General features: G+C 39.6%; 1 protein-coding gene across 1 annotated transcript in view; it reads right to left on the reverse strand.

Moving 5' to 3' along the window:
* Positions 1-216: 216 nt before the first annotated feature.
* Positions 217-22095, reverse strand: part of LOC129776060 (homeobox protein SIX6) — a 120114-nt gene continuing 98235 nt past the window's right edge. Inside the window, exons 4-5 of the mRNA XM_055781443.1 lie at positions 10362-10606; positions 217-2146 (exon numbers count right to left, since the gene is read on the reverse strand). Coding sequence (XP_055637418.1) covers positions 1674-2146; positions 10362-10606 — 718 coding nt within the window. The 3' untranslated portion in view covers positions 217-1673. The remainder of the gene's footprint in view (positions 2147-10361; positions 10607-22095) is intronic.

Raw genomic sequence — 22095 nt, forward strand, 5'->3', positions numbered from 1 at the left:
CATAATAAATCACGTACCTGCAAAGTGGCGGGATCAATCGTTTGCAGACAATTGTTGAGAATTGATCATGATCTACGATCGTATACCAATCACAGCTAGTTGTGCGGAAATATTGAGAACCGAAGGATGTGATCATAGCCTCAAATCTCGAACCTGGGTTCCAACAAAACGAAACATCGAAACCTAGTCATTCAATTTAATTATTTAATTTATTATCGTCATAATTAATATAATTTGATTGCAGAATTTTATTTACAGTAAAGTTAAATTTGTTCAATTCTCTGTCCACTTTGTGCAATGGTACTTATTTTTACTGATGCAGCAGCGATTGTGATTCCTCGCGTCAAGAGAGTTGCTTCTGCGGAAAGTGTTGCTGTTTTATCATCACTCCTGGCTGCCTGGTTTCAGGTTTCTTTCAGTCTACTCGAAGGTATCTTGTGTGTTATTAATGTGTGTGCTTACAATTTTTCCTACTAGCACCTGCTACTTGCGTTTATTTTTAGCTCTACTACTCAATGTCTGCCATTGACGACTGAAAGGATTTTGTTGCTCTTCTACTATGTTTTTTTTTGTGGGTGCATGAGTTTTTTTCCTCACAAGAAGCGTTGTTACGTACGGAAATTGGTTCGTCTTTGTTTTAAATGTTTCTGATGAACTAAATGTATAAAAACAAATGGGGAGAATTTATTTCGTCTCATCAGCGCTGGTATGCTGCCGGTAGTAATTAGTTTTACTTTAGATCAATTTATCTTTTGCGCTATTGTTTTTTGCAGCTAAAGTGTTATTGTTTTAGATTTCATCGCCGACTTTACCTGCATTAGTCGTGTGCTTCACCCTTAGCATATGATTTTCTCTCTTTCTCTGTCCGAGTACCGCATTGTGTGATATTCATTAGTTTTACGATAGTATGCTTTATATTAAATTTTCTTTAAATATTTTCTGCTATCCTTAAATTAACCTTCCATGCACTCATTTTCATTGATTTTAGTGACTTGAAAAGTCGTACTCCTTTACATTAATGACTATGAACAAATTATACTCAGAAGTTTGAGCCCCAGGAGATGGTTTGCTCTCTCTCTGTTTCTATCTCTGTCTATCATTCCGCCGGGATGCGGTATGTGTTGTGCGATGTAATTACTTCCTGTGTGTGTTGCGTCGGCAGGGGAAATTGTTGCACAGTTTTGCAGTGCTACCAGACGATGTTGGAATTTACTACGCATGTGCGCCTCCGTGTGTGTGTTTGTTGCGTGTTGCGTTTCGCAGCAGTGTTAGTGTTTTACTTGATATTGATCCGCCCAACACACAAAGGAATGTTATATTAATGGTTACTTTGTTTATATAGATGCGTAAACTTCGTCCGCTAGCTTTATGTAGCAACGAATGGAACAAAAAAAAAATTATGAAATAAATATGACGTTATTTTGCCAGAGATTTAAAGTAAATTTAATTTACTAAAGCGATTGTTTCGATTGTAGAAATATGTTTCGCCTGAAAACACCAATTTTGCTTCATCTATATGGCATTAGTAACAAGGTTTTCAGAGCATCAAATTTGTGTTTAGTTTACTTAACTGTTGCTCTAGCTCTGCTATTCTTTTCACTACATTAACCAACTACTGAGAGATTCGCGCGCTCGGAACGAACAAATGGCGGATGTTGCGACGGTGGATTTTATCACGACGCTTCCTTCGGTTTGGGCGATGGCGAAAATGGTCGGTGGATGAGACTGGTCGTTGTGTTAGGAACGATCCGCACGATTCCGCTCGCGTTCAGACCATTCATGAGGCTCTGATGATGCGAAGCGCTGTGCAGCAGATCCGAGTTGAGACGCGACGGCGAGCTGACGCGGATTCTCAGCGGAGACATTGGCGCCATCAGTGATGCACTGGTGCCAGCGTTATTGCTGCCTGCCACCAGCCCACTAATGGACCCGGTAGTGGCACTACTATTGCTGTTAGGAGATTCACTCATCGAGGTGGTTGTGGCCGACGGCGCGGTTACCGAGAGTGTAGGCGGTAAATGAGGTTGCGGCCGGAGCACGGTCGGGGTGATTGGAAGATGTGTTAAGCTTATTGGAGGTGAGTGAGTATTAATCGGGGGCGAGTTGTCCCCGAGACGATAAGGCATGAATCTGTTGTTGAACGAGCCTGCAAGTGAACGATAGAAAATTTTCGATTAATTATCTTGGTGTGACATTAAATTCGATTTTCAGTTGATGCATATTGCATAGGGATTCCATCCGGCCATATTTATCAGGACATGTCCATGCTGATGTTAGGCGTCTTGATTTATTTGTCATAATCTAGCATTTGTCCTGACTCTCATAAGAAATTCTATTTTGTTGACGATTCATAATTTTCTCAGTATATGCCCTTGTTTCGCTGAAGGACGTAATGATTATGAAACTAAATGCTGCATATGTTATTCTTAAGTGTCAGTGGCTGATAACGGTATGTACATTTTGTCATTTTGTTCAAATAGAAGGTTGAAATCGATAATGAGTATTGGTAAATTTGATTTGGAAAAGCTTATTTAAACACCGAAACATTTTGCAGTATTATTCAATTCGTATAAACTTCTAAGTCTATGCTGAGCCATATACTAAGTACGAATGGGAATAACCACGGTAACATAAGCTATTTCCAATCGTAGTGCTTCTCAAAAGGTAGTGGCTAATAAAAAAAATCAAATTTTTGATAGAGCTGGGAAAGTTTGAAAAAAAAAATAGAAAATGCTGGAAGAATGGAATTTTTTAAATTTTTTTTCTAATTTTTTTTATGTTTTTAATAGCAACAAAAATAAGAATATTCAGATACAGTGTCGGTATAAAGCATTGGTACCTACGTATAACGGCACCGGAGCGTAATTTTCATTGTGAATTTATTTTTTCGTAATGAAATTTATGATGAGGTCAATCCAATGTGAGCGAAGATGACGAGGATATGGAATCGAGATGGCCTCAAACCGTCAATGACACGTAATCCGAGTCGGCCGTCGTAAGCGGAGGCCTCTCGCAAGCAAACCTGTATTCCAACGAAGGCCCGGTTATTTTCTATTAATTTTTGCTTGAAAATATACCATTTATATTTCGAAGCAAAAATTAACCGGGCAAACATAATGTACCAGGTATGGTGTCCGACGCTCGTGCTCGGTCGAACCTAACTGAAGAATCGTCTCCAATGTTTCGTTCGTTTACTGATCGTTCGATCGTAAGTTCAAAACTTAGGACCTTCAATAGACCATCTTTGTGATGTTATGGAATAACTTCGTCCCCGCAAAAATCATCAGCGATGGAGATCGATTCACGGTCGAATGGAGATCGATTCATCCATACAACTGCTCTGCTTTGCCAGAAACATCGGGCTGTTGTGCTGTCTCTGATGTCCAGTCTAACTGAACAATGGAAGAACAGACGGAATACTCTTACGCCTAAATGGATACTGTCTAATGTGTCATATGCAATGGTATAGAAAGAATACTCCAACGCCTGAAAATGACTACTTTGTAATGTACAATTTATAGATACGATAATACATGTTACATTTACACGATTCAAATCCGCCTCTGTTACAGCTAAAATGCTAATTAGCAATCAATAAATAAACAAATAGGATAAAAAACTAATCCTGACTGTTCTTTTTCTTCTTTCTCCTTTCTGTTCTGACTGTTCTGTACATAATTTTTGGAAGCTTGAATTCCTCGCATAGTTTTTTTGTTCTATTTGTTATGTTAGTTTCGTTTTGTTCAAATTGTATTCTGAAAACAATAGTTCGACGGTTGCTGAGGAATGCGGAGGAATCAGAAATGTTGGAATATTTTTTCTCAATTTGGAGGAAGCAATATCATTGTCAAAAAAAAGCATACTTGCGTTCGTTTACAGTGAAGTCAGTAAAATCCAGGTTTCGAGTCTCCCTAAACACATTATCGATATCCTGAATGTATAACTTCGATCGCCAACATTCGGAAGACTTTGTAGAAGGGGAACAATTGCTACATGCTTCTTTTCTATGACATCAGTTAGATCAATCATCATCATGTTGACGATCAAATGATCATTGAAATTAAATCGTTTTAAAACTTGATTGCAGAGTGCAATGTAAAAAATTGTCGAATCGATCTTCAATTCAGCTACGGCGTTGTCAGAAATGTTGAACGCTTGAATGCAAAGTAAATAGTTTCGGACGTTCGCTTTGAAATAGAATGTTATTCTGAGAGTCAAGTCGGTATAAGTGAGATTTATCCCTTCGCAGTTACAAGACAATTCTCACCCAACTCTAAGAGTCGGGCGACTCGAAGGTACAATGACAAATGAACAGAGTTCATTGAACCTGGCATTTTTTTACTTATCGATTCTCAGAATACCGACACGTGCGCGAATTGATTGTCACGTCGTGAAGCGACTCTCGGAATAACTCCCATAGTCTTTTAATATTGTTCACCATGCTAAGAGCATGAGACAAGAAGGTTAAATTAATAATTGTTACGGTTTCCTGTGATGGTTCTTACATGGTTCTAATCTTATTCAACCAAAAAAAATCTAAGCGGTTCGTAATGCATAGCTGACGATTGTAGCAATGGTTTCGTTCAATGGTTGCAACTCTAAGAGGGTTTGAATTTTAGCAAACTTGCTGATTCGTAATAGATTATAAATGAGATAGGAGTAAATGTCCTTACACAGCTGCCCGAATCTCTCAGTGTTTACATCCATATAATGGACACAGGGCCATACTATCACAAACACATTATAGTGTAAACAATTCCGGACACAAAAGAGTGTAATTTGGGGGAGTAAAACACTTGAAAATGATGAAAAAATAAAAAGCTGGATAAAACTGTAAAATTTTGAAAAAGCTGGATATTTTTTGCCTTTGTTCGATTGGTCCCAGTTGGGGACAAATTGATAGGTTGATATCTTTTTCGGCGTGTTCGTCCAAATAAATTTGTGAATTTTTGGTCCATTTCGCGAGAAAAGCAGAAGTTCGCAGGCCACATGTGCAAATGGCTCACCCGCCTAGAACCTTTTGGCCGAATTTTTCCACCGCAACCGTCGTGTTCAATACACTTCCCAATTGATTTAGTGTAAAACTAAGGTCCGGCAACGTTCTGTAGTCCTCTTTGACATATGACATCCAGCAAAGTGCATTGGTTGGGATCAGGGCGCAAAATCTTCGAAGATGAAAAATGGAAATCGATCCTCCTCTCAGTAACTTCGCTTCGACTAGAACTACCTCGGCATTCGCCGTCAACATAGCATGAATTGATTAGATATGAATTGACGAGCGTTAAGAGCGAGGTGGACTGATGAACTATTCTAGCAAATGGTTATTCTAACTGTCGTGACGAATGAATATAAATATGTCTTTTCATTCAACCTGACTTCAATCCACACTACTACTCCCCATGATATGAATCTCATTACCGGCGCACACAATCTTATTTTTAGATTGATTTTTGATTTTTTTTTTCATATAAAGTGGAACGAAAACTTGATTTCTGATGCAAAAAAGTAGTTACACCATTAATGGACGGTTTATTGTTTACCCACCGTGAACTCAAACCAACGAACATAGACAGTTACCAGGTATGCTATAAAGGTCCTCGCCATAGTATTAGTAAATGGCGTGCAAAATAGCCTGCAAAACAGCGTGCAGTTTGAGAGGAATTCTAAACGAAACTTTAGTTCACTTTGTCTTCGAGTTCAATTTTGTGAAAAAAAAGACGGGTGGGTAATGTCGGGGACATAACCGGAGTGACGTAGGACTATACAAAGGGGACAGCTTTTGTTAAATATATATTTTAAATATATTGTTTTATTTTCTTCTCCTATGTGAATACCTACCTATCTACCTGAAAAAAGGATTAGTTTACTGTTTACTCTTTATGAATATGTTGATGGTTCTGAAAAGAACCTTTGGTGTTGTGTTTTTGTTATCACTCGATATTCCCATCTTGTTCGGTTAAACCTTCCTGTTTAGCTATTGCGTTTGCCACTCGCCACAGCTTTCACAGTTGGAAAATTTCTTCCCATCCAGCTTGTGACATGTTGTTCAGTAAATTACATTTAATGCGACGTGCCGGAGAAACACTTTGCCACTCATAGAAACTAATTGTTGCCTTGATGAGCGCCGAACCGAAGCTGCTCTGTTCTTGATGCGGGTTTTTTCTAATTGTCGCGAGCAGCTTTGCAAGCCAACTCGAGCACTCCGACGGCCGAAACTCTATAATCGCTGTTAGGTATACTGGTGCTCCGGCACCAATCCGTTCGGCCTAGTTACCCTTGCGGAGCAATCAGTGAATGCGATCAACAGGGAACTGGAGACCTGCACGGTTCGAGTGAGACTTTGCCTTTCCCTTAACTTGTCCTCCTTTGCTACGCCGACGATGCCGATGCCGTACAACCACACGGGTTTACGGTTTGAAAGAAAATAAGATATTTTTTGGGATCCGCGTGTTTTATACTCTAGCGGTACACACTCACAGCATAGAGACAAATCGGCAGACTCAGCCAGAGGGGCGAGTCCAACGAGACGAACGAATGAGCGTTAAAAGGGAGCGATGGCAAAAAAATACATTCATTACGATTTGTTCGCTCGTTGGATTCACATGCAGGCTAAAAAGGGTCCTTTTCAGGATCACAAAATTATCTTCAATCTAAAGAGTTTATTGTTTTGTTATCACTCGATATCCCCATCTTGTTCGGCTAAACCTTCCTGTTTAGCGATTTGTTGCCACTCGCCACAGCTTTCACAGTTGGAAAATTTCTTCCCATCCAGCTTTGTGACATGTTGTACTATAAATTACATTCAATGCGACGTGCCGACGCGCCACTCAGTGTCGCATTGGAGGCGATTTTAACCTGTAATTGAACATTTGCGATGACAGTGGTACAGTGTCGACTTTCAATGTGGGGTCATAATTTGGATCTCTATGTTTACAAAAATGTCCAACTAAATAAGTCGCATTACATGTCCGTCCAATTAGCTAAATGTCGAACTAATTGTAAATTACTGTACTTTCAATCTGGAAACAATTTTAGAATGGGTGAAAATTGAATAATCAAGAAAGTCCCCAACTATCAATAAGCTCAGAACAACTGCCAAATTCACATACTCATCAGATCCTGGCAAACAAATGATGAAAAAATCAATTTGTGTTTTATTATTATTTTGCATAATGTTTTAGAAAGCATTGAACTGTATTTCCTAAACTCTTTTTTGGAAGGTTTAATGGCCCTGAAAAGCGCCTTGTTTTATGGAATGGTTCCAATTTAGAAAACTTAGTACTCGTGGTTTTGAAAAAAACCATTTCGAACGCCCTTGATGCCGCCTTGTTCTGGATTTGCCACCAAAGCAGATTGTATAAAGAACAAACTTTTTTCTTCTGCTACCAGCTGCCGTTTTGCGATTGCGTTTGGCACTCGCTACTCGCTGCAACTGCCTGTTGTCTTGATGTCCACCGAACCGAATGTGTTCTGTTCCGAATGCGGGTTTTCTTATCGTCGCGAGCAGCTTTGCCAGCTAACTTGATCACTTCGGCGGCCGAAACTATATAACGACGGCTAGGTGGACTGGTGCACTGGTACCAACGCGCTCGGCCTAGCTACCCTTGCGGGGAACTCCAGATCAACACGGTTCGAGCGGGATTTTGCCTTTCCCTTCACTTTTCCTCCTTTACCATGTCCAGACATGGCTGCTTGGGTTGGTTTGTTGATGTGTTGTGATGAGAACCGATGTGGTGTACGGTTTGAATGAGAATGATCGTTACGGCAGCGGAGCGGGGATTTTTAAGCTGACTGGCTGGCTCGAGAATTACGCATGTGTGAGACTGCGACCAATGTTTCGTTCATTTTTTTCTTTTTCCTTTCCAATCGTGCTTCATTATATTTCGCTGCTGCTCTGGTTGCCCGTTTTGGTCGGTACGATTTGAGGAGCACAAAATGGACCAATCATAATTGGGCACATAGTGCATTTTGACAATGGTTGATATTTCACAATTATTCAATTATTTATCTCAAGAAAAATGAAGTGTTATTCGTTATGATAGATGCGTAGATATATTTCCTATCAATTGATGCAAAAACCTTTGCGATCTATTGAGAAATGCTCGAGTTATAAGCGTTCCAAATCTTGCATTTTTTCCTACTTGTTCAGTGCCTAGATTTCCATTTCACCCCCTATATCTTCCGGTTAGACGTAGTCCTACGTCAAAACATACAAAATAATGGGTTTAAGTCACATGCAATGAAGTCCATTCGCGAATTGATTGTGTGTTACGCCCTCCGCAGTACACCAAAAGTACAAAACCTTTTTTTTAGTTTCAAATTAGACTTTGCAAACACAAACAAGTGACCTGCTGTTATGTTTTTGATAAGTAAACAAACAATGCTGTTAATAAACGTCAAGAAAATATGCACCCGTTAGTGAGTGGTAACGTATTCATTGTTTGAGATTACTTTTCGATACACTCCTTACCTCAAGGAGAAAAACCTTCCAATTGGCGAAAAAACCTCACATTTGATCAGTTCGTTAATCTTAAGATGTTTATGAGCTCCAGCGAAGCTAATTAGCTTGAATTACAATGCAAATCTGGGTATTTTCTTTAACAGTAACGCGAATATTGCCGGATTCAGAATTGTTGGAAATTGCTCAGTATTTCTTTTCGTTTCCAGGACACAACGCTCTCTGCGAGCGAATTATTTATTTGATTGAATCTCAGGAGCAGGGCTTGATAATAATTGATAATTCCGAAACTAAAAGATGAGAATGACTTTTTTACTTCTTCCTTTTTTATCAGCCAATTTTAATTTCGATTGTGCGGATTCACTGCGCATACTGAAACATCGATTCTTCAATTTCGTTTTCGTTCTGCTGTCTTACAATCAGCGCCGACAACTGATTACGCAGGGGGGTCTCCGTAGCCACATTGGTTGCGCGTTCGCTTAGTAAGCGATCGATCGTGAGTTCAAAACTCAGGGCCCTCATTGACCATCTTTGTGTTGTTACAGAATAGCTACGTCCACGCAACAATCATCAGCGATGGAGATCGATCCACGGTCGAAATAAGATCGATTCATCCATACAACTGCTCTGCTCTGCAAGACACATCGGGCTGCTGTTCTATAAATAACTCAACAATGATCAATCAACTGTCTCCGCTGTCCGGTGGGTCCAACTGGATAATGGAAGAACAGAAAGAATACTCTTACGCCTAAATGGCTGCTGTGTGAATGTACCATATGTAATGGTATAGAAGAAATGGTGACCGGAATAAATCGCCACAGTAAACAACTGCAACAGAAACAACCGCTTAGAAAAAGTGTAGTAGGCTAGAAATATTTGGCGCGGGAAAAACATCATGTGCCTCACATTTCTATTATAAATTTATTCTCTTGTTCTCGTTTTTCGAAATTTATTCTGAGGACAATGTAATGGGGACGAAGTCCCCATTTGGCGAGGATAAGGAATCGAGGCGGCCCATGCCGCCAAGATGACGCAATCCGAGTCCACCGCCGACCCGCCGTCGGAAGCGGCGGTGTCTCGCACGCAAACCTGGGATCCACTGATTGCCCGGTTAGTTTGAAACATAGGATACGATCCTTTAGCAATGTCCGACCGAGCTCTAGCGAGCGTCGGACGGTATACGTCTGCCCGGGGCGTTACGTTTGCCTGGGGCGATACGTTTGCCCGGTTAATTCTTGTTTTGAAATACAATACCGCGCCACAATATTTATAGCCTACTACACATTTTATAAGCGGTGGTTTCTGTTGCAGTCGTTTTCTGTGGCGATTTATTCCGGGAACCAGAAGAAATACTGGCGAATGACAACTGTGTAATGTGCTAATTATAGATATGATAACCATGTGACATGTACACGATCAAAATTCGGCTCTGTTACATCTAAAATGCTAATGAATAAATAAATAAATAAATGGGATAAAAAAAAACTGATTACGCCTGCTGGCATACTGCACATTCTTTTACATCGTCATTTTCATTTTTTTTCAGTGATACGGTTCGAGCTCCAACGAAATTTTCATTCGAAATAAAACAATTTCATTCGATATAAGAACCTTTGACTTTCATTTGACGATTTGATATCTGTTATGTTTAATTCGAAACAATTTGAGTGTGTTTCTTTTCATAAGTACCTACTAATAATTCACAGTTGCTCGACAAAGTTGGTTCGTCCGAGAAATATTTCATATAAATGAATTTAAGTATTTTGGAAGTGTGTTTATTTATGTGTATCTCAAAGAATGACAATCGTTTGGTCATAATCGTAGCTGTGGCAGTTGTCCTGATTGTTTACTCTGCCCAGATGGTATTCCTAATAATATTGCATCGCCCACACCGGACACTTACCAGGTAAAAATCCCCCCGTCAGATGATCTCCAAAACGGAAAGAATGCAGCGATGCGAAACTACGGAAATCCTTATCCTCGGGCTGCGAGCTAGGACTGTGTTGTAACGACATACTCGGAATGGGTGAATGCGTACCCAGCGAGATGTCCGAATCGGAATCAGTGTCGTTTGGCGAGAGTGGCGCGTCATCTCGGCGAGGAGTCAGCGAGGTCGCGCCCGATCCTGACAGCGGAGGTTGATTGTGTCTGGAAATAAGATGGAAAGCATTGGGTAAACATTAGTAAACGGAAAATAATATGTCACTGATTTTAATCGTGCTGAGTTGAGACACAAACGGGACGGATAATAACAGTATACCTGGCAGACAATGATTACGACTAATTTCTTTAGTCAGATAGAGAAACTCCCAAATAAACCTCTTCTAGTCTGACTTCAAAGTGGCAAAGTCATGCCATCTAATTGGTCGTTGAGAAGCGAATTCTATGAAGATTGTTGATGGACTCGAGAGAGTTTACCATAACTAGATTGAACTCAAAAAAAAAAGCTTCAGTTCAGGATGTGCGACAAACCAGCAAACTAAAAGCAATAAAATATTGAATTCTATATGGTTGATGAAGCACATGAGCAGCAATATGCGAGGCATCACCTCACATTTACAGACACAGACCCACAGTATGGTAACATCAATGAGTTACATTTTGAGGTCAGCAAAAAGCGGGAAATCCGAGTAAAAGGAAAAGAAAGTATTCAACGCAACGCGCGCTGAGACGCGGGGACACGGAGAACGGCAGATAACTAGTTCCCAGGCGACGCGTTGACGGTGACGCGGTTGTTTAGGATCACACAAATAAACCACCACATCAAGTATCTATCACCGATGGCGCCGGAAATGAAAATACAGTGTGTCTATATTTACACACTCTCTCTCTCTCTTTGGTACACTCCCGGGATTAACGAGAACGAGAAGTGAATCGTTTACGGGCGCGTTATGCTGCTGACGGGGAGGATGAAATGCTGCTTGGAAGTGAAGCATAGCGCAGGAGAGTGGTTCCACATGGTCATCTGGACAAGAGTTTTGGGTGGAGAGCCGAGAAAGAAGGGAAGTGTAAACATATAATCGACATAATCTTGAGGCTTTCGTGTGCTAGGACCACGAATCTTTGCTCAAAAGAAAGAGAAGAAAGGAATTAGGAGTAGAACATTCAAACCGTATTCAAGAACGAGGATATCTTTTCTTTCGGGCCCATGTGTGGGATGACATTTTCAACCACAAATATTGTTTTCCCTTCCCTCTCTGTTTGTTTGTTTAGACAAAAACTCCTTTTTGCTTACAAAAACAACTTAGCAACTTAATGCCTTCGGCTGGAAGCGTCTGTCTTAGGCTGAAACATTTTTGGCCCTTCGACTATTTGAAACCATTTTTGTTTATAACGAAGAAAACTAGTTGGAAGTGGCGTGGTAATGGGACGACGCCATAATTATTATTTTCGGTTTCCTCCTCCTAAATCGTTCGAATGGGACGAATCAGTTCTATATCATGAAGTGAACTACCGATTTATATTATTTTTCATGCTGGAATGATTTGTATTTTACCAAATTTTACTCAATAATTGACTGGAATAAACACAAACCTCGACTTGTCAGAATTCGTCAACAAAATTTATCCTTTAATGCTAACCGCAGTAAGCTGGATCTTTTTACCACTTCGATAGTGCAAATAAATCACAATAAATTGTCTCTATTAAAAAACAAACAGTAGCGAAATTTAATAAATATTTTGGCTCAAATCATCAAGAAACCGTGAGTATTTTGAACATTGTTTTGATTCTTCCATATATGCTTTATATTGGTCACCATACCGTATTAAATAATCGAATACAAAATTTGTCGTTAAGCGTTTAAAATGTTCTATCAAATAGTGAAAGTTAATGTAGAAAAAAATAAGTGACCATCTTTAAGCTGTGTACCAAAAAAAATATCCATCTCGAGATTAAGTTCTATCGATTCCCCAAAGATGGAGATACTCGATGGGAATGGATTCGTTTCCGTGTTAGCAGTGAGATAGGGGTGCAACACTTTATCATCAAATCAAGCTCGAGAATATGAGTATTGAACACAAATTTCCAAACATACCCCAAAACAAATATAAATACAGGTCCACTTTACTGACGGGAAATATGATAAAAATGGAAGAACCTGCCTTCAGACTGTTGCTACCTAGGGTGCCAATGAAAATGGCTACAATTCCACTGTAAGAAAAACATTATTTCAGCGATACTAAGATGATACAGTAGAACCCCGATTATCCGCGGAATAGTCTGGCAACGTAGTAGTAGTAGTATAGGTAAACCAACGTGTAAAAATTGGGTAATAGTGTTTGTGAGAGGAGAGCAAAGCGGACGTGAATAGATCAATTCACTTATCAGACTGTGTGGCGCTTCATTGACACGAGTTTTTGAATACATTTGAAAAAAAAAATAACAATTCAATACTGAAGTAAAATGTATGAACGATATGTTCCGACGAACAATTGCAAATATTTTTTTTTATTTTTATCTGTATTATGGTGATTTTCAACTCATTTGGCTGGTTCGTCACTTGTACTTCCATTTTTTTCCAATGTCGGGAGTGAGAATTGAACTCGTGACCTTCAGCGTGAGAGGCATGGATGTTACCACTACGCCAGATTGCCTCCTCGCACAATTGCAAATATAAATATATATAGAAGGTGCATTTGCATATAAAGTAAAATTCTGATTATACACGAAAGTAACATGAGCAAATTTTTAACACATGGGAATTGGGGCTCTTTTGGTATTAACAAGTTCTTCCGCATAGTAACTCGGTGTTGATAATTCCTTAATATTTTTCTTCGTTGATCGTTCACATATTCACATATTCACGTTGGAGAGCCTTTACCCTTCTCTTTGTTGATCGAGGCATTTTGATCGAATGAAATACTTTTCTGTTTACTGTTTTTGAAAGCATAGGCAGCCGTGGCAGTGTTCCGAGCTCTGCAATACAATTTTCCTACCCAATGTTAAAGTTGCTAAAACTTGCATCATAGACCCCTTAAACGTAAAAATAATAATTGTATTGATATCAACACAATTTTATTCTATTGATTTTCATGACATGAAACTCTATGACTCAGGAATAGCATTTTATTGAGTGGTTTTTTTAGCTGTTTCGATGATGTTGTCTGACATCAGTGTCGAAAAAATAACGATGCTTTCACCAATACAAACAAAACCATTGCCAAAATATTGAGAAATGAAAATTTAACTTCCAGAGCACTAGCTCGAGTTTTCCTACGTTTTTCACTATACAGTGCGACAGCAGATGAAAATTTAATATCTTGTGAGTAATCGATTAGAGTTTGGTTGATATTACTTGATGGAAAGTGTGCGAAAACGATCATTTTCTTCGCTCTGTTTCGCAAAATTATTGATTTTCAGGCGAGGGGTGAGGGAGGGAGATGAAAGAAACTAACTATGGACGCAAAAGGATTTCATTCTATTGCTCGTGTCCTCAACAACAAGGATTTACTGAGGCATCGGAAAGCCGCAAAAAAATCAACTGTTCTCATCAGTACATCTACAAAACATTGAAAACACGCAGAATACAGTGCCGAAAGAAGAAGATAAGGGCTCGGGAATACACTCAGAGACAGCTTTCGACGCTAAAATCCCAATGCCGTTTGTTTAAATAAATTGTTTAAATAAAAGATTATTCCGGAAAATGTTTTGTTTTGGATGAAGAAAGTTACTTTACTATTTTGAAGACGCGCATTCCCAGAAACGATCGATGCTATTTCATGGATAGTTCAACTGCATCTCCGAACATAAAAAATAAGTATAAATATAAGTTTGAACAGAAAGTGATGCTGTACATTGTCATTTCCGAGAGAAATATTTCTAGGTCACAGTATCTGGTTTGGCTGTGTACCAGACCGAATGTTTGAAGACGAATTGCAATTTACAATTGATTGGTGGAATCAAGAGATGGATTCGCAAAGTTAAAGGCCGTACAACGCTCTTGTTCCAACATCAAACGGAAGCTTCGCCGAACTGTCGATTGCGGGCCGTTTTCAAATGTTCACTATTTCAACAATGGATAGAATGAATTACTTTTCTCTAACAATGGACATGTCGCCGCCCAGATAGTTTGAGAGTGGACTGGCCACCCGATGTAGTAAAGATAAGATCGAATATAGCCTAAAATGTTTGGTCTACACTGATCGATGGTTTATTTGCGATTGATTGAACACTGTTCTGATTCCATTCTTTGTTCTTAAGAGGCTTTAAACTTTGCAGTTCATTCGCCTCTATCAACTGTTCTGAACATTCCGTGCCCTATTTTTATGATTACTCCCATAGTCATTTGAATAGCATAATTGTTGTTTGGGTTGCGTCTGGAGAATCCGCTATAAACAATTACTTATTGTATAGCGGGTCCGTTTCCTTTCGTTCCTTATCCCTTAACAACCCAGTTGTTATTGTTTGTAATTGTTGTTTTTAGTTGTTTTGCGCCGGTTGTATATACAAACATACACATAATTAGTGTTCTGATCAGGTAATTGTTCCTGGTAATAAAGGTAAGTGACAATAAATATGTGTTATCTACTAACACATATTTATTGTCACTTACCTGTTTAAAGTGTTGATTCTAGTGTTAAGTATTATGTGCAATTAAATGTTCGATGAGAAAAATGCGTTTTCATTTTGGTATCCGCGACTGGGCTGTAACAGGACATAACTAAATTTGATCGATCCCTGTACTGCCCAAATCACTACAATAGATCAAACTAATGGTCGCAATGGTCCAAGGCTCCTACAGAAGAAGGACTGCCCAAAAAAGCGTTGGTTGACGAAACCGCCCACACCACTCAACATTGTAAAACGCTTTTTCTTGCATTTAGCTTAATAGTCATGACTATTAACAATTTATATAGAATAACCTGTCTCTGTTCAAAAATATTGATGGTTAAAACCGGGCCGGAAATCCTTTACGATTTATGTTATTTTTATTCAGTTGGGAAACACAGTTGACGCTTACGTCAACCATGCACATTCGGGCAGTGTGACTATAATTTGTCACTTAGGAGAGATTTGCAGTCGTGTCCTCATATTTTATCGATTTGGTATCAAATAGGAGCTAGGGTGTCTTCCACAATAATGCGAGAAAATTTGCTATGTCACGTCATTCGCCGCGCGGACGACTGCTTTCATTATCGATATCTACAGTTGGTAATCGAAACGCAAAACAAGAGGATGTGAAACTGTCGCCTCCAAAGTGTCGAATGCGAGTCACCTGTCAATTCCAGCGTTTTATTCTGTTCCATGACATTGTGAGAGATTAAATACGGGTCACTTTGTTCACAGCTGACTTTTTTCATAGTTTTAAACATCACCAAACAACAATTGAAAACATTAATCACGTGCACAGCGAGAGGGTTAACCAGATATGAAATAAAGGCAGGCAGAATTAAGGTGGAGTATCATTTTCAATCTTTTCATAGTCGATCCGCCTCGGCTTCTAGAAAGCATATCTGAGCACAACACATTGTACCACGCGGCCTGTATAGATGCCGCGGTGCGTTCATACCGTGGATCGTGTCTAGGCGGCGAAGATCAGCGCGTACAGCGTGTGTGAAGTACACATAATTATCTTATTAAGCGCAACAATAGGTTAATTAATTATTTATACACGTTTCGATATAGCAATTTGCTCCTTCATTTGAAAAAATAGCATCCACTGCCAACCCCACGGTTTCGTAATTCTGGCGGACTCTTTGAAAACCCTTGCTCACATTGTGTGTGTGATGGCTTTTTTTTATAATTTGTAGCGACCTGGTGGAATGTAAACATACACCGTTGGATTCTGCATGACTTCTGTTGATAGATGATGGCCCGTTGCATAAAATCCATGGGATCGCCGGCGCGGCAGGCGCCCCGCACAATATGATCATGATCTTCCGCTGGTGTCGCCCAACTTAGGTAACAGATCTTCGTGTTCGGTATCCCGATTTTAAAGCGAATAGATTGATAGCTTTCATCCATGCTCTAACCGCGAAGCGTGCGGATCTGCGGACGCGGAACGATAGTCGGCACTTAAGAAGCAGCACTAAAATAAAATAAAGTCATTAGCGGCATTATTCCTGCCACGAACGTTGGAGAATGCTCTGGTGTAGAGTTATGGAAGTTAAGGAAAAATGTATACGCTCAAAACAAAATATCTTCATTATTCATTTTTTCCCTACATCTTTGCGGTTGAGCATTTTTCATTCTCAGCAGGGCAGTGAGCCAGCTAGACTAACTGTCTTCGCCGGTAACCAACTACTGTTATTGTAATGTTTCATTCTGTGTCGCTGAAAAGGGTGCTTTTTGTTCTTTTTGCATGGTGTCAATATCGAATTAATGACATTTCAACAGGAGTATATTCCCACCGCAAAACGAAGCGACTGCTGTTGAATACCTACCAGCTACGTTAGAATAGAATTTGGCCTCTAAAATAAGGGATTGCGTACATGTTCGTGTGTTGCACAATTTACGGAAACTCGCCAATTGGCCCTTGCGAATCGGAGCGAACTGAGCACAAGGGTAGATTTAATATTGTTAAATAACACCAACAAACGGAAAGGCGCAAAAAAGCTGTACCAGTACCGTATTTACGATCCGTTCTGGGCGAGGTTTTATTCAATAATAATGCTGTTTTCCCTTCTTGTACAGTGTTGTTGCTGCTGCCGCCGCTGTTGCCTGATCAAATATTTGAATAAATTCTGAGCTAAATTCAATTTAGAACAACAATAGATCTATTATGTCAAGACATTTCCGAGCGACTTATGTATCGATTTTTCTGACGACAACATTATACCGAAAAATACGCCTGAAGTGGCCAGGAAAATTGCCAAGTAATTACCACACAGTGAATATAAATTAGCAGCGAAAATTAAAAACCGAGCTTGCTCATTTTCGGGACACTGTTCCACATCGGCGGCAAACAGCTGTAGGCGCGATGGAAAGTGATTCAAAGCCATATCTGCATAATCGACGCCCGATTGTTCTGCTAGTCGGCAACAATGATATTACTTCATGGTTTGAACTTTATTCCCAGTTATATCGCCGCGGGCCACGTCTGTGAGACTTAGACGACGAGGATGACGACGACCACATCAGTTATGTTTCGCTCCCTAGAAGAAGAGTCAACCGAACGAACCGAACTCATACAATCGGTGCTGCTTCTGCTGCCATCTCTGGCCCGGAGGCATATTAAGCTGTTATCAAATTATCATTCGCTTCACAGCCAACAATAGCAGCAGCAGCACTGTGCCATCACATGAAGGCCGTTCGCCTTGGTGCAGCTGATCCCTTCGGAGATTTTCTCCTGCCACAAAAACCACTCCACGAACCGAGCGATGTAAACCCGGGAAGGAACCCGTTCGGATTACAGCGAGCTCCTTTTGATGAACGTTCGAGTTACTAATTGAGTTTGGCTTGGTCTAGCTGAAGCATGATACCTTTGAGAGCGTAGTTTATCATGGCATGCAACTTTTCGATAGTTTGTGGAATTTACATTCCAAATCGAACAGATTTGTTACTCAAAACACGAGATTATTTAAGAATATTTCCATATTCAATTGAAATCTATGAAAATTTTATAGGTGATCAAAAATTGGGGGTGCTCCCTAAGTGACAGCTGTTTGTTACCACTTTTTTATCTGGGTTTCATTCAGCAATTTTTGCACACGATTTCCACATGTTATGTCTAAAATTTCAGCACACCTTTAACCTTCACTTTTTCCTGGCATTGCAACCCGAATTTGCGCGGAACGAAGCACCCAAATGTTCTTTTTATTCAGCGTACCGTGTCGGACGAAACATTAAGACGACTCTAGTGCAGAAAAGTCAAATTAACTCTGAATGCCAATTCAAATATAGTATATGCGAGCAGTAGCAGTGTAGTAGTGGCGAGCACTTATACTAGTTTGGCAACTTTGACAAACGCAAGTTTAACGCAATCAAAGCAACCCATTTTAGCAAGACGATGGCTGTCAAAAGTTGAAAACCAGTGCGACAAAATTTAGAACCAGCTCCTCGTTTCGGCTGTTTCGACCGTTTTTTGAAGAAAATTGATTGTTTAACGCCCAAGGAAAACGACCGCGAAGAATGACTCCGCCATAGAGCGAGCCTCCAAGAAAGATCCTTTGAAGGCCTCGAAAAAGATCCGGAACAAACTGAATTTGTCCGTGAGTTTCCGGCATGGGCTAGGCGATAAAACCTTAGAAATGTCCCGATGCTGACGCCGAAACATCTGAAGGTGCGGCTAAAGTTCGCGAAAGACCACTTCGGTTGGATCGGTCCGGAGAAGGAAAAGCAGTGGCGAAATATACTGTGGTCGGATGAGGCGAAGGTAAACCTCATCGTCTCGGACGGAAAAACCGAATGCCCCTGAAATGGCTGTCCATACAGGATAACGATCCGAAGCACTCCGCCAAGATCGTCAAAAAGTGGTTACAGGATAACAAAGTTGACGTCATGGAGTGGTCAACGCAGTCACTGGATCTGAACCCTATAGAGAACCAATGGGAGATCGTCAAAAGGTCGGTGTACACGGAGAAGTCGAAGAATAAGCAGCAATTGTGGGATAGGATTCAAGCTTGTTAGTACGCCATCCCGGCCACCACGTGCCAGAAGCTGGTGGAATCCATGCCGAATCCTCTGACGTAGAACAACGCCTTTCATTTCTGTACTGGGGTGAGAGCGTTACGTTGGAGGTGCAAGGTTTTGAGCGGTAATATCTCTTTGCTGGCTGAACGAATTGGTATGATAATAACTTAATTCGATAGATAAAATGTCTAAAGGTTTTATGCTTGTTAATTATTGATCCGAAATTTGTTTCAATAGCTTAAAGATTACAGACAAAACTTTTTTTGTGCAGGGGATAGGGACCGCACAAAAAAAATCGCATAACAAATTGTGCAAAACTTCACCAGTAGGCTTAAAAAATCGTGTGCGGTACACAATTTAGAAAAATGCGATCCTTATCTACCGCACAAACAAAGTTCCTCCCTAGAAAATAACTGTGGCTGTGTTGTGTTTTAGTTGCATGTCGAACATTGTTGCTGTTAGAAATCATGTCATGCGCAACTTAGAGCGATTGATGGAAGGATGGGAATGATTTGAGAAGTGGATATTTTAGACGCAATAAGCTTTATTCGCACTGAAATCCATATAAACCATCGAAAAAAACTAAATGGACGATAACTTCGTCAAATATGCGTTTTCTCATATACCACAAAAAAATCGAAACGGAATTCACTCAGTTATGATTCTGTAGTGGTTGGAGCATGTTTTCGCTGACATTCAGAACACTGCGCCCTTCTTGTGCAATTCCGTTTCTATTTTGCTACTTGTCCGAACGAAATCGAAAAACGACGTATCGATAATTATTTTGAACAAAGCGGCTATCCTATTGAGTCTGCAAACTGTGCCATTGACGATAGATAATGCGGACAATACGGAATGTTTCGTCACGGGTTGGGTTAGCGAATGTTTCACAATGTCAAAGAAACCGCCTTGTTTGATGCAAGCAACAATGCCAATATTGAATTTCACAAATGGTTCAATCGATCGTCGATTCGAATTAGCGGGAGGGTTTAATTTTTGCTGGGTATTATCTGGGGAATCGATTCCTGCACCGAAGATTCTGGTGGATCGCTGGATACGACAGAGTTCAATATAGAATCGTTAGCTATGGAAAGGGGTGCGGTAAAATTGATCATTCTGATTGAGTGGTTAATCCAACGTTAAGAAAAGCTTTAAGTATAAGGTCTTACGAGTTCCGTACGTCATTGGTTTTCATACCATTTTGTGCCTGATTTGGTGATCTCATAAACCACTCTACCATCTCTATCACCCTTATTTCTATCAGACTGACTGGATGTCTAATTTAGTTCATATCACGAATCATTGCACACAGTTTCGTGTTACTTACAACAATGACGGAGACTAAAGCTGAAAGAAATATTACATAATGTAGAATTTAACCTCGAATTCACTCACAAAATATACATCTTTCATTAATAAAATTGTTCACTGGCACTTGCCTTACTACCTCTACGTTTTGAGTTTCAAAACAAAAAAATACTGGATAAATTTTTCGTCTAATGGTATATATTACAACATACAGAATGTTAGAACGATCTGTGTAATATGTGTTTAAAATCTCTCAAACTTTTCGTTATATGGCTTATTTTCAATTTCGTAATTTCTCTATATTAAAAATAAAAAACGAAGTCCTACGTCAATGTGTAGCCAAATGCGAGTTCGTTTTATTCCAGCATAACAACGCATGGACCCATATTGAGAATTATTTAGAAAATAGTGAATGGGAACCTCCGCTAATGACGCAAGGCCTGCGTTTGACTACCTCTTGATTGGCTCGATGTCTCAAAAGTTCGTTTGGCAGAGAAATTAGAAGTTGTTAATCAAGCTACTATAGTTAAAGTGTTTCGAGCGGTTTATTATCCATTTCTTCTCATCTAAACTAGAAAAGTGGCGCCACGTGATTGGGTTCTCACATTACTTAAACGAAATGCAACGATTAGCTATCGAAACCTGAAACTTTCTAAACTCTCTAAACTAACCGATTGTCCGATTTAGGGTATTTTCACGCAAATATCAACAGCAATTCGATTTCTCTTCATGAAAATCACATGTAATCAAGACGAGTTTGGGTTTGTTGAAAAGCCCCAAGTCTGTAGTTGCTAAGACTACCATAAGGCGTTCAAATTATCCAAATGTTTATGTCTTTTAACGATTTTCTTCAAAGAGATTATTATGATCATGGTTCGTCCACCTCTGATCATGATTTGTCCGAAAAAATGATCATGGTCTTAGAAATCACAATTTTTGTACAAACAAGACCGAATTTTCAAGTGGTTTTACTGTCATCATATTGATTCATTAATAATTTAGGCTTTCATCTGAATATTGCCTTTTATTGGGCATTTCAAATGTGAACAGCCCTCAACACAGAGAAACTTTATTTCTGCTACGCACGAAGGACAACATAAACAAACTGCAGCGCGTCATGCGGCTGCCCTAGTACTCATGTGGCCAAACCAACGCATCGGACAAACCATGATCAGAATTGAGGTAATCGAGATGCATTCATTACATGATTTGGATATATAAATCTGATACAAATGGCGTGCTAGCATGATATTTGTTCATTGAGACATACTTGTCGGATGAAATATAATATTAATAAATAAATAAATAAAATATTTACAATATTTGTATGTGTTATAATTCAGAAAAAAAGGTCTGAATAGTACCAAACAATCATTTGGTGGTTGATTAAAAGTAAGCTCAAATGAGGGGCGCGTTGACACCAATAGAAGGTGGACTTTATAAACCTTTAAAACATGTGAATCCGTAAAAGTATCCTATAAAACTACTGTAAATTATGAAACAGACAATTTTTATATGTTTCGAAACACATGAATATCTGATTTGACACAGGTGCTCTGAACTAGAGTATTCAAAAAAGTGGACAAACCAAAACCATATCTTCGACTGGACAAGGCAACATCATTTACCCTATCATAGTTTGAATGAAAATATTCACGCAAGATGCAGGTGTGATCTTTCTTCGACACCAATTATGATGTTTTCATATAATTGTTTCAGACGCTAAACAAGAATTCCACTCTGTTGACCAGAAAAAC

This window comes from Toxorhynchites rutilus, chromosome 3 (genome assembly GCF_029784135.1).
Source record: "Toxorhynchites rutilus septentrionalis strain SRP chromosome 3, ASM2978413v1, whole genome shotgun sequence".
Taxonomy (NCBI): domain Eukaryota; kingdom Metazoa; phylum Arthropoda; class Insecta; order Diptera; family Culicidae; genus Toxorhynchites; species Toxorhynchites rutilus.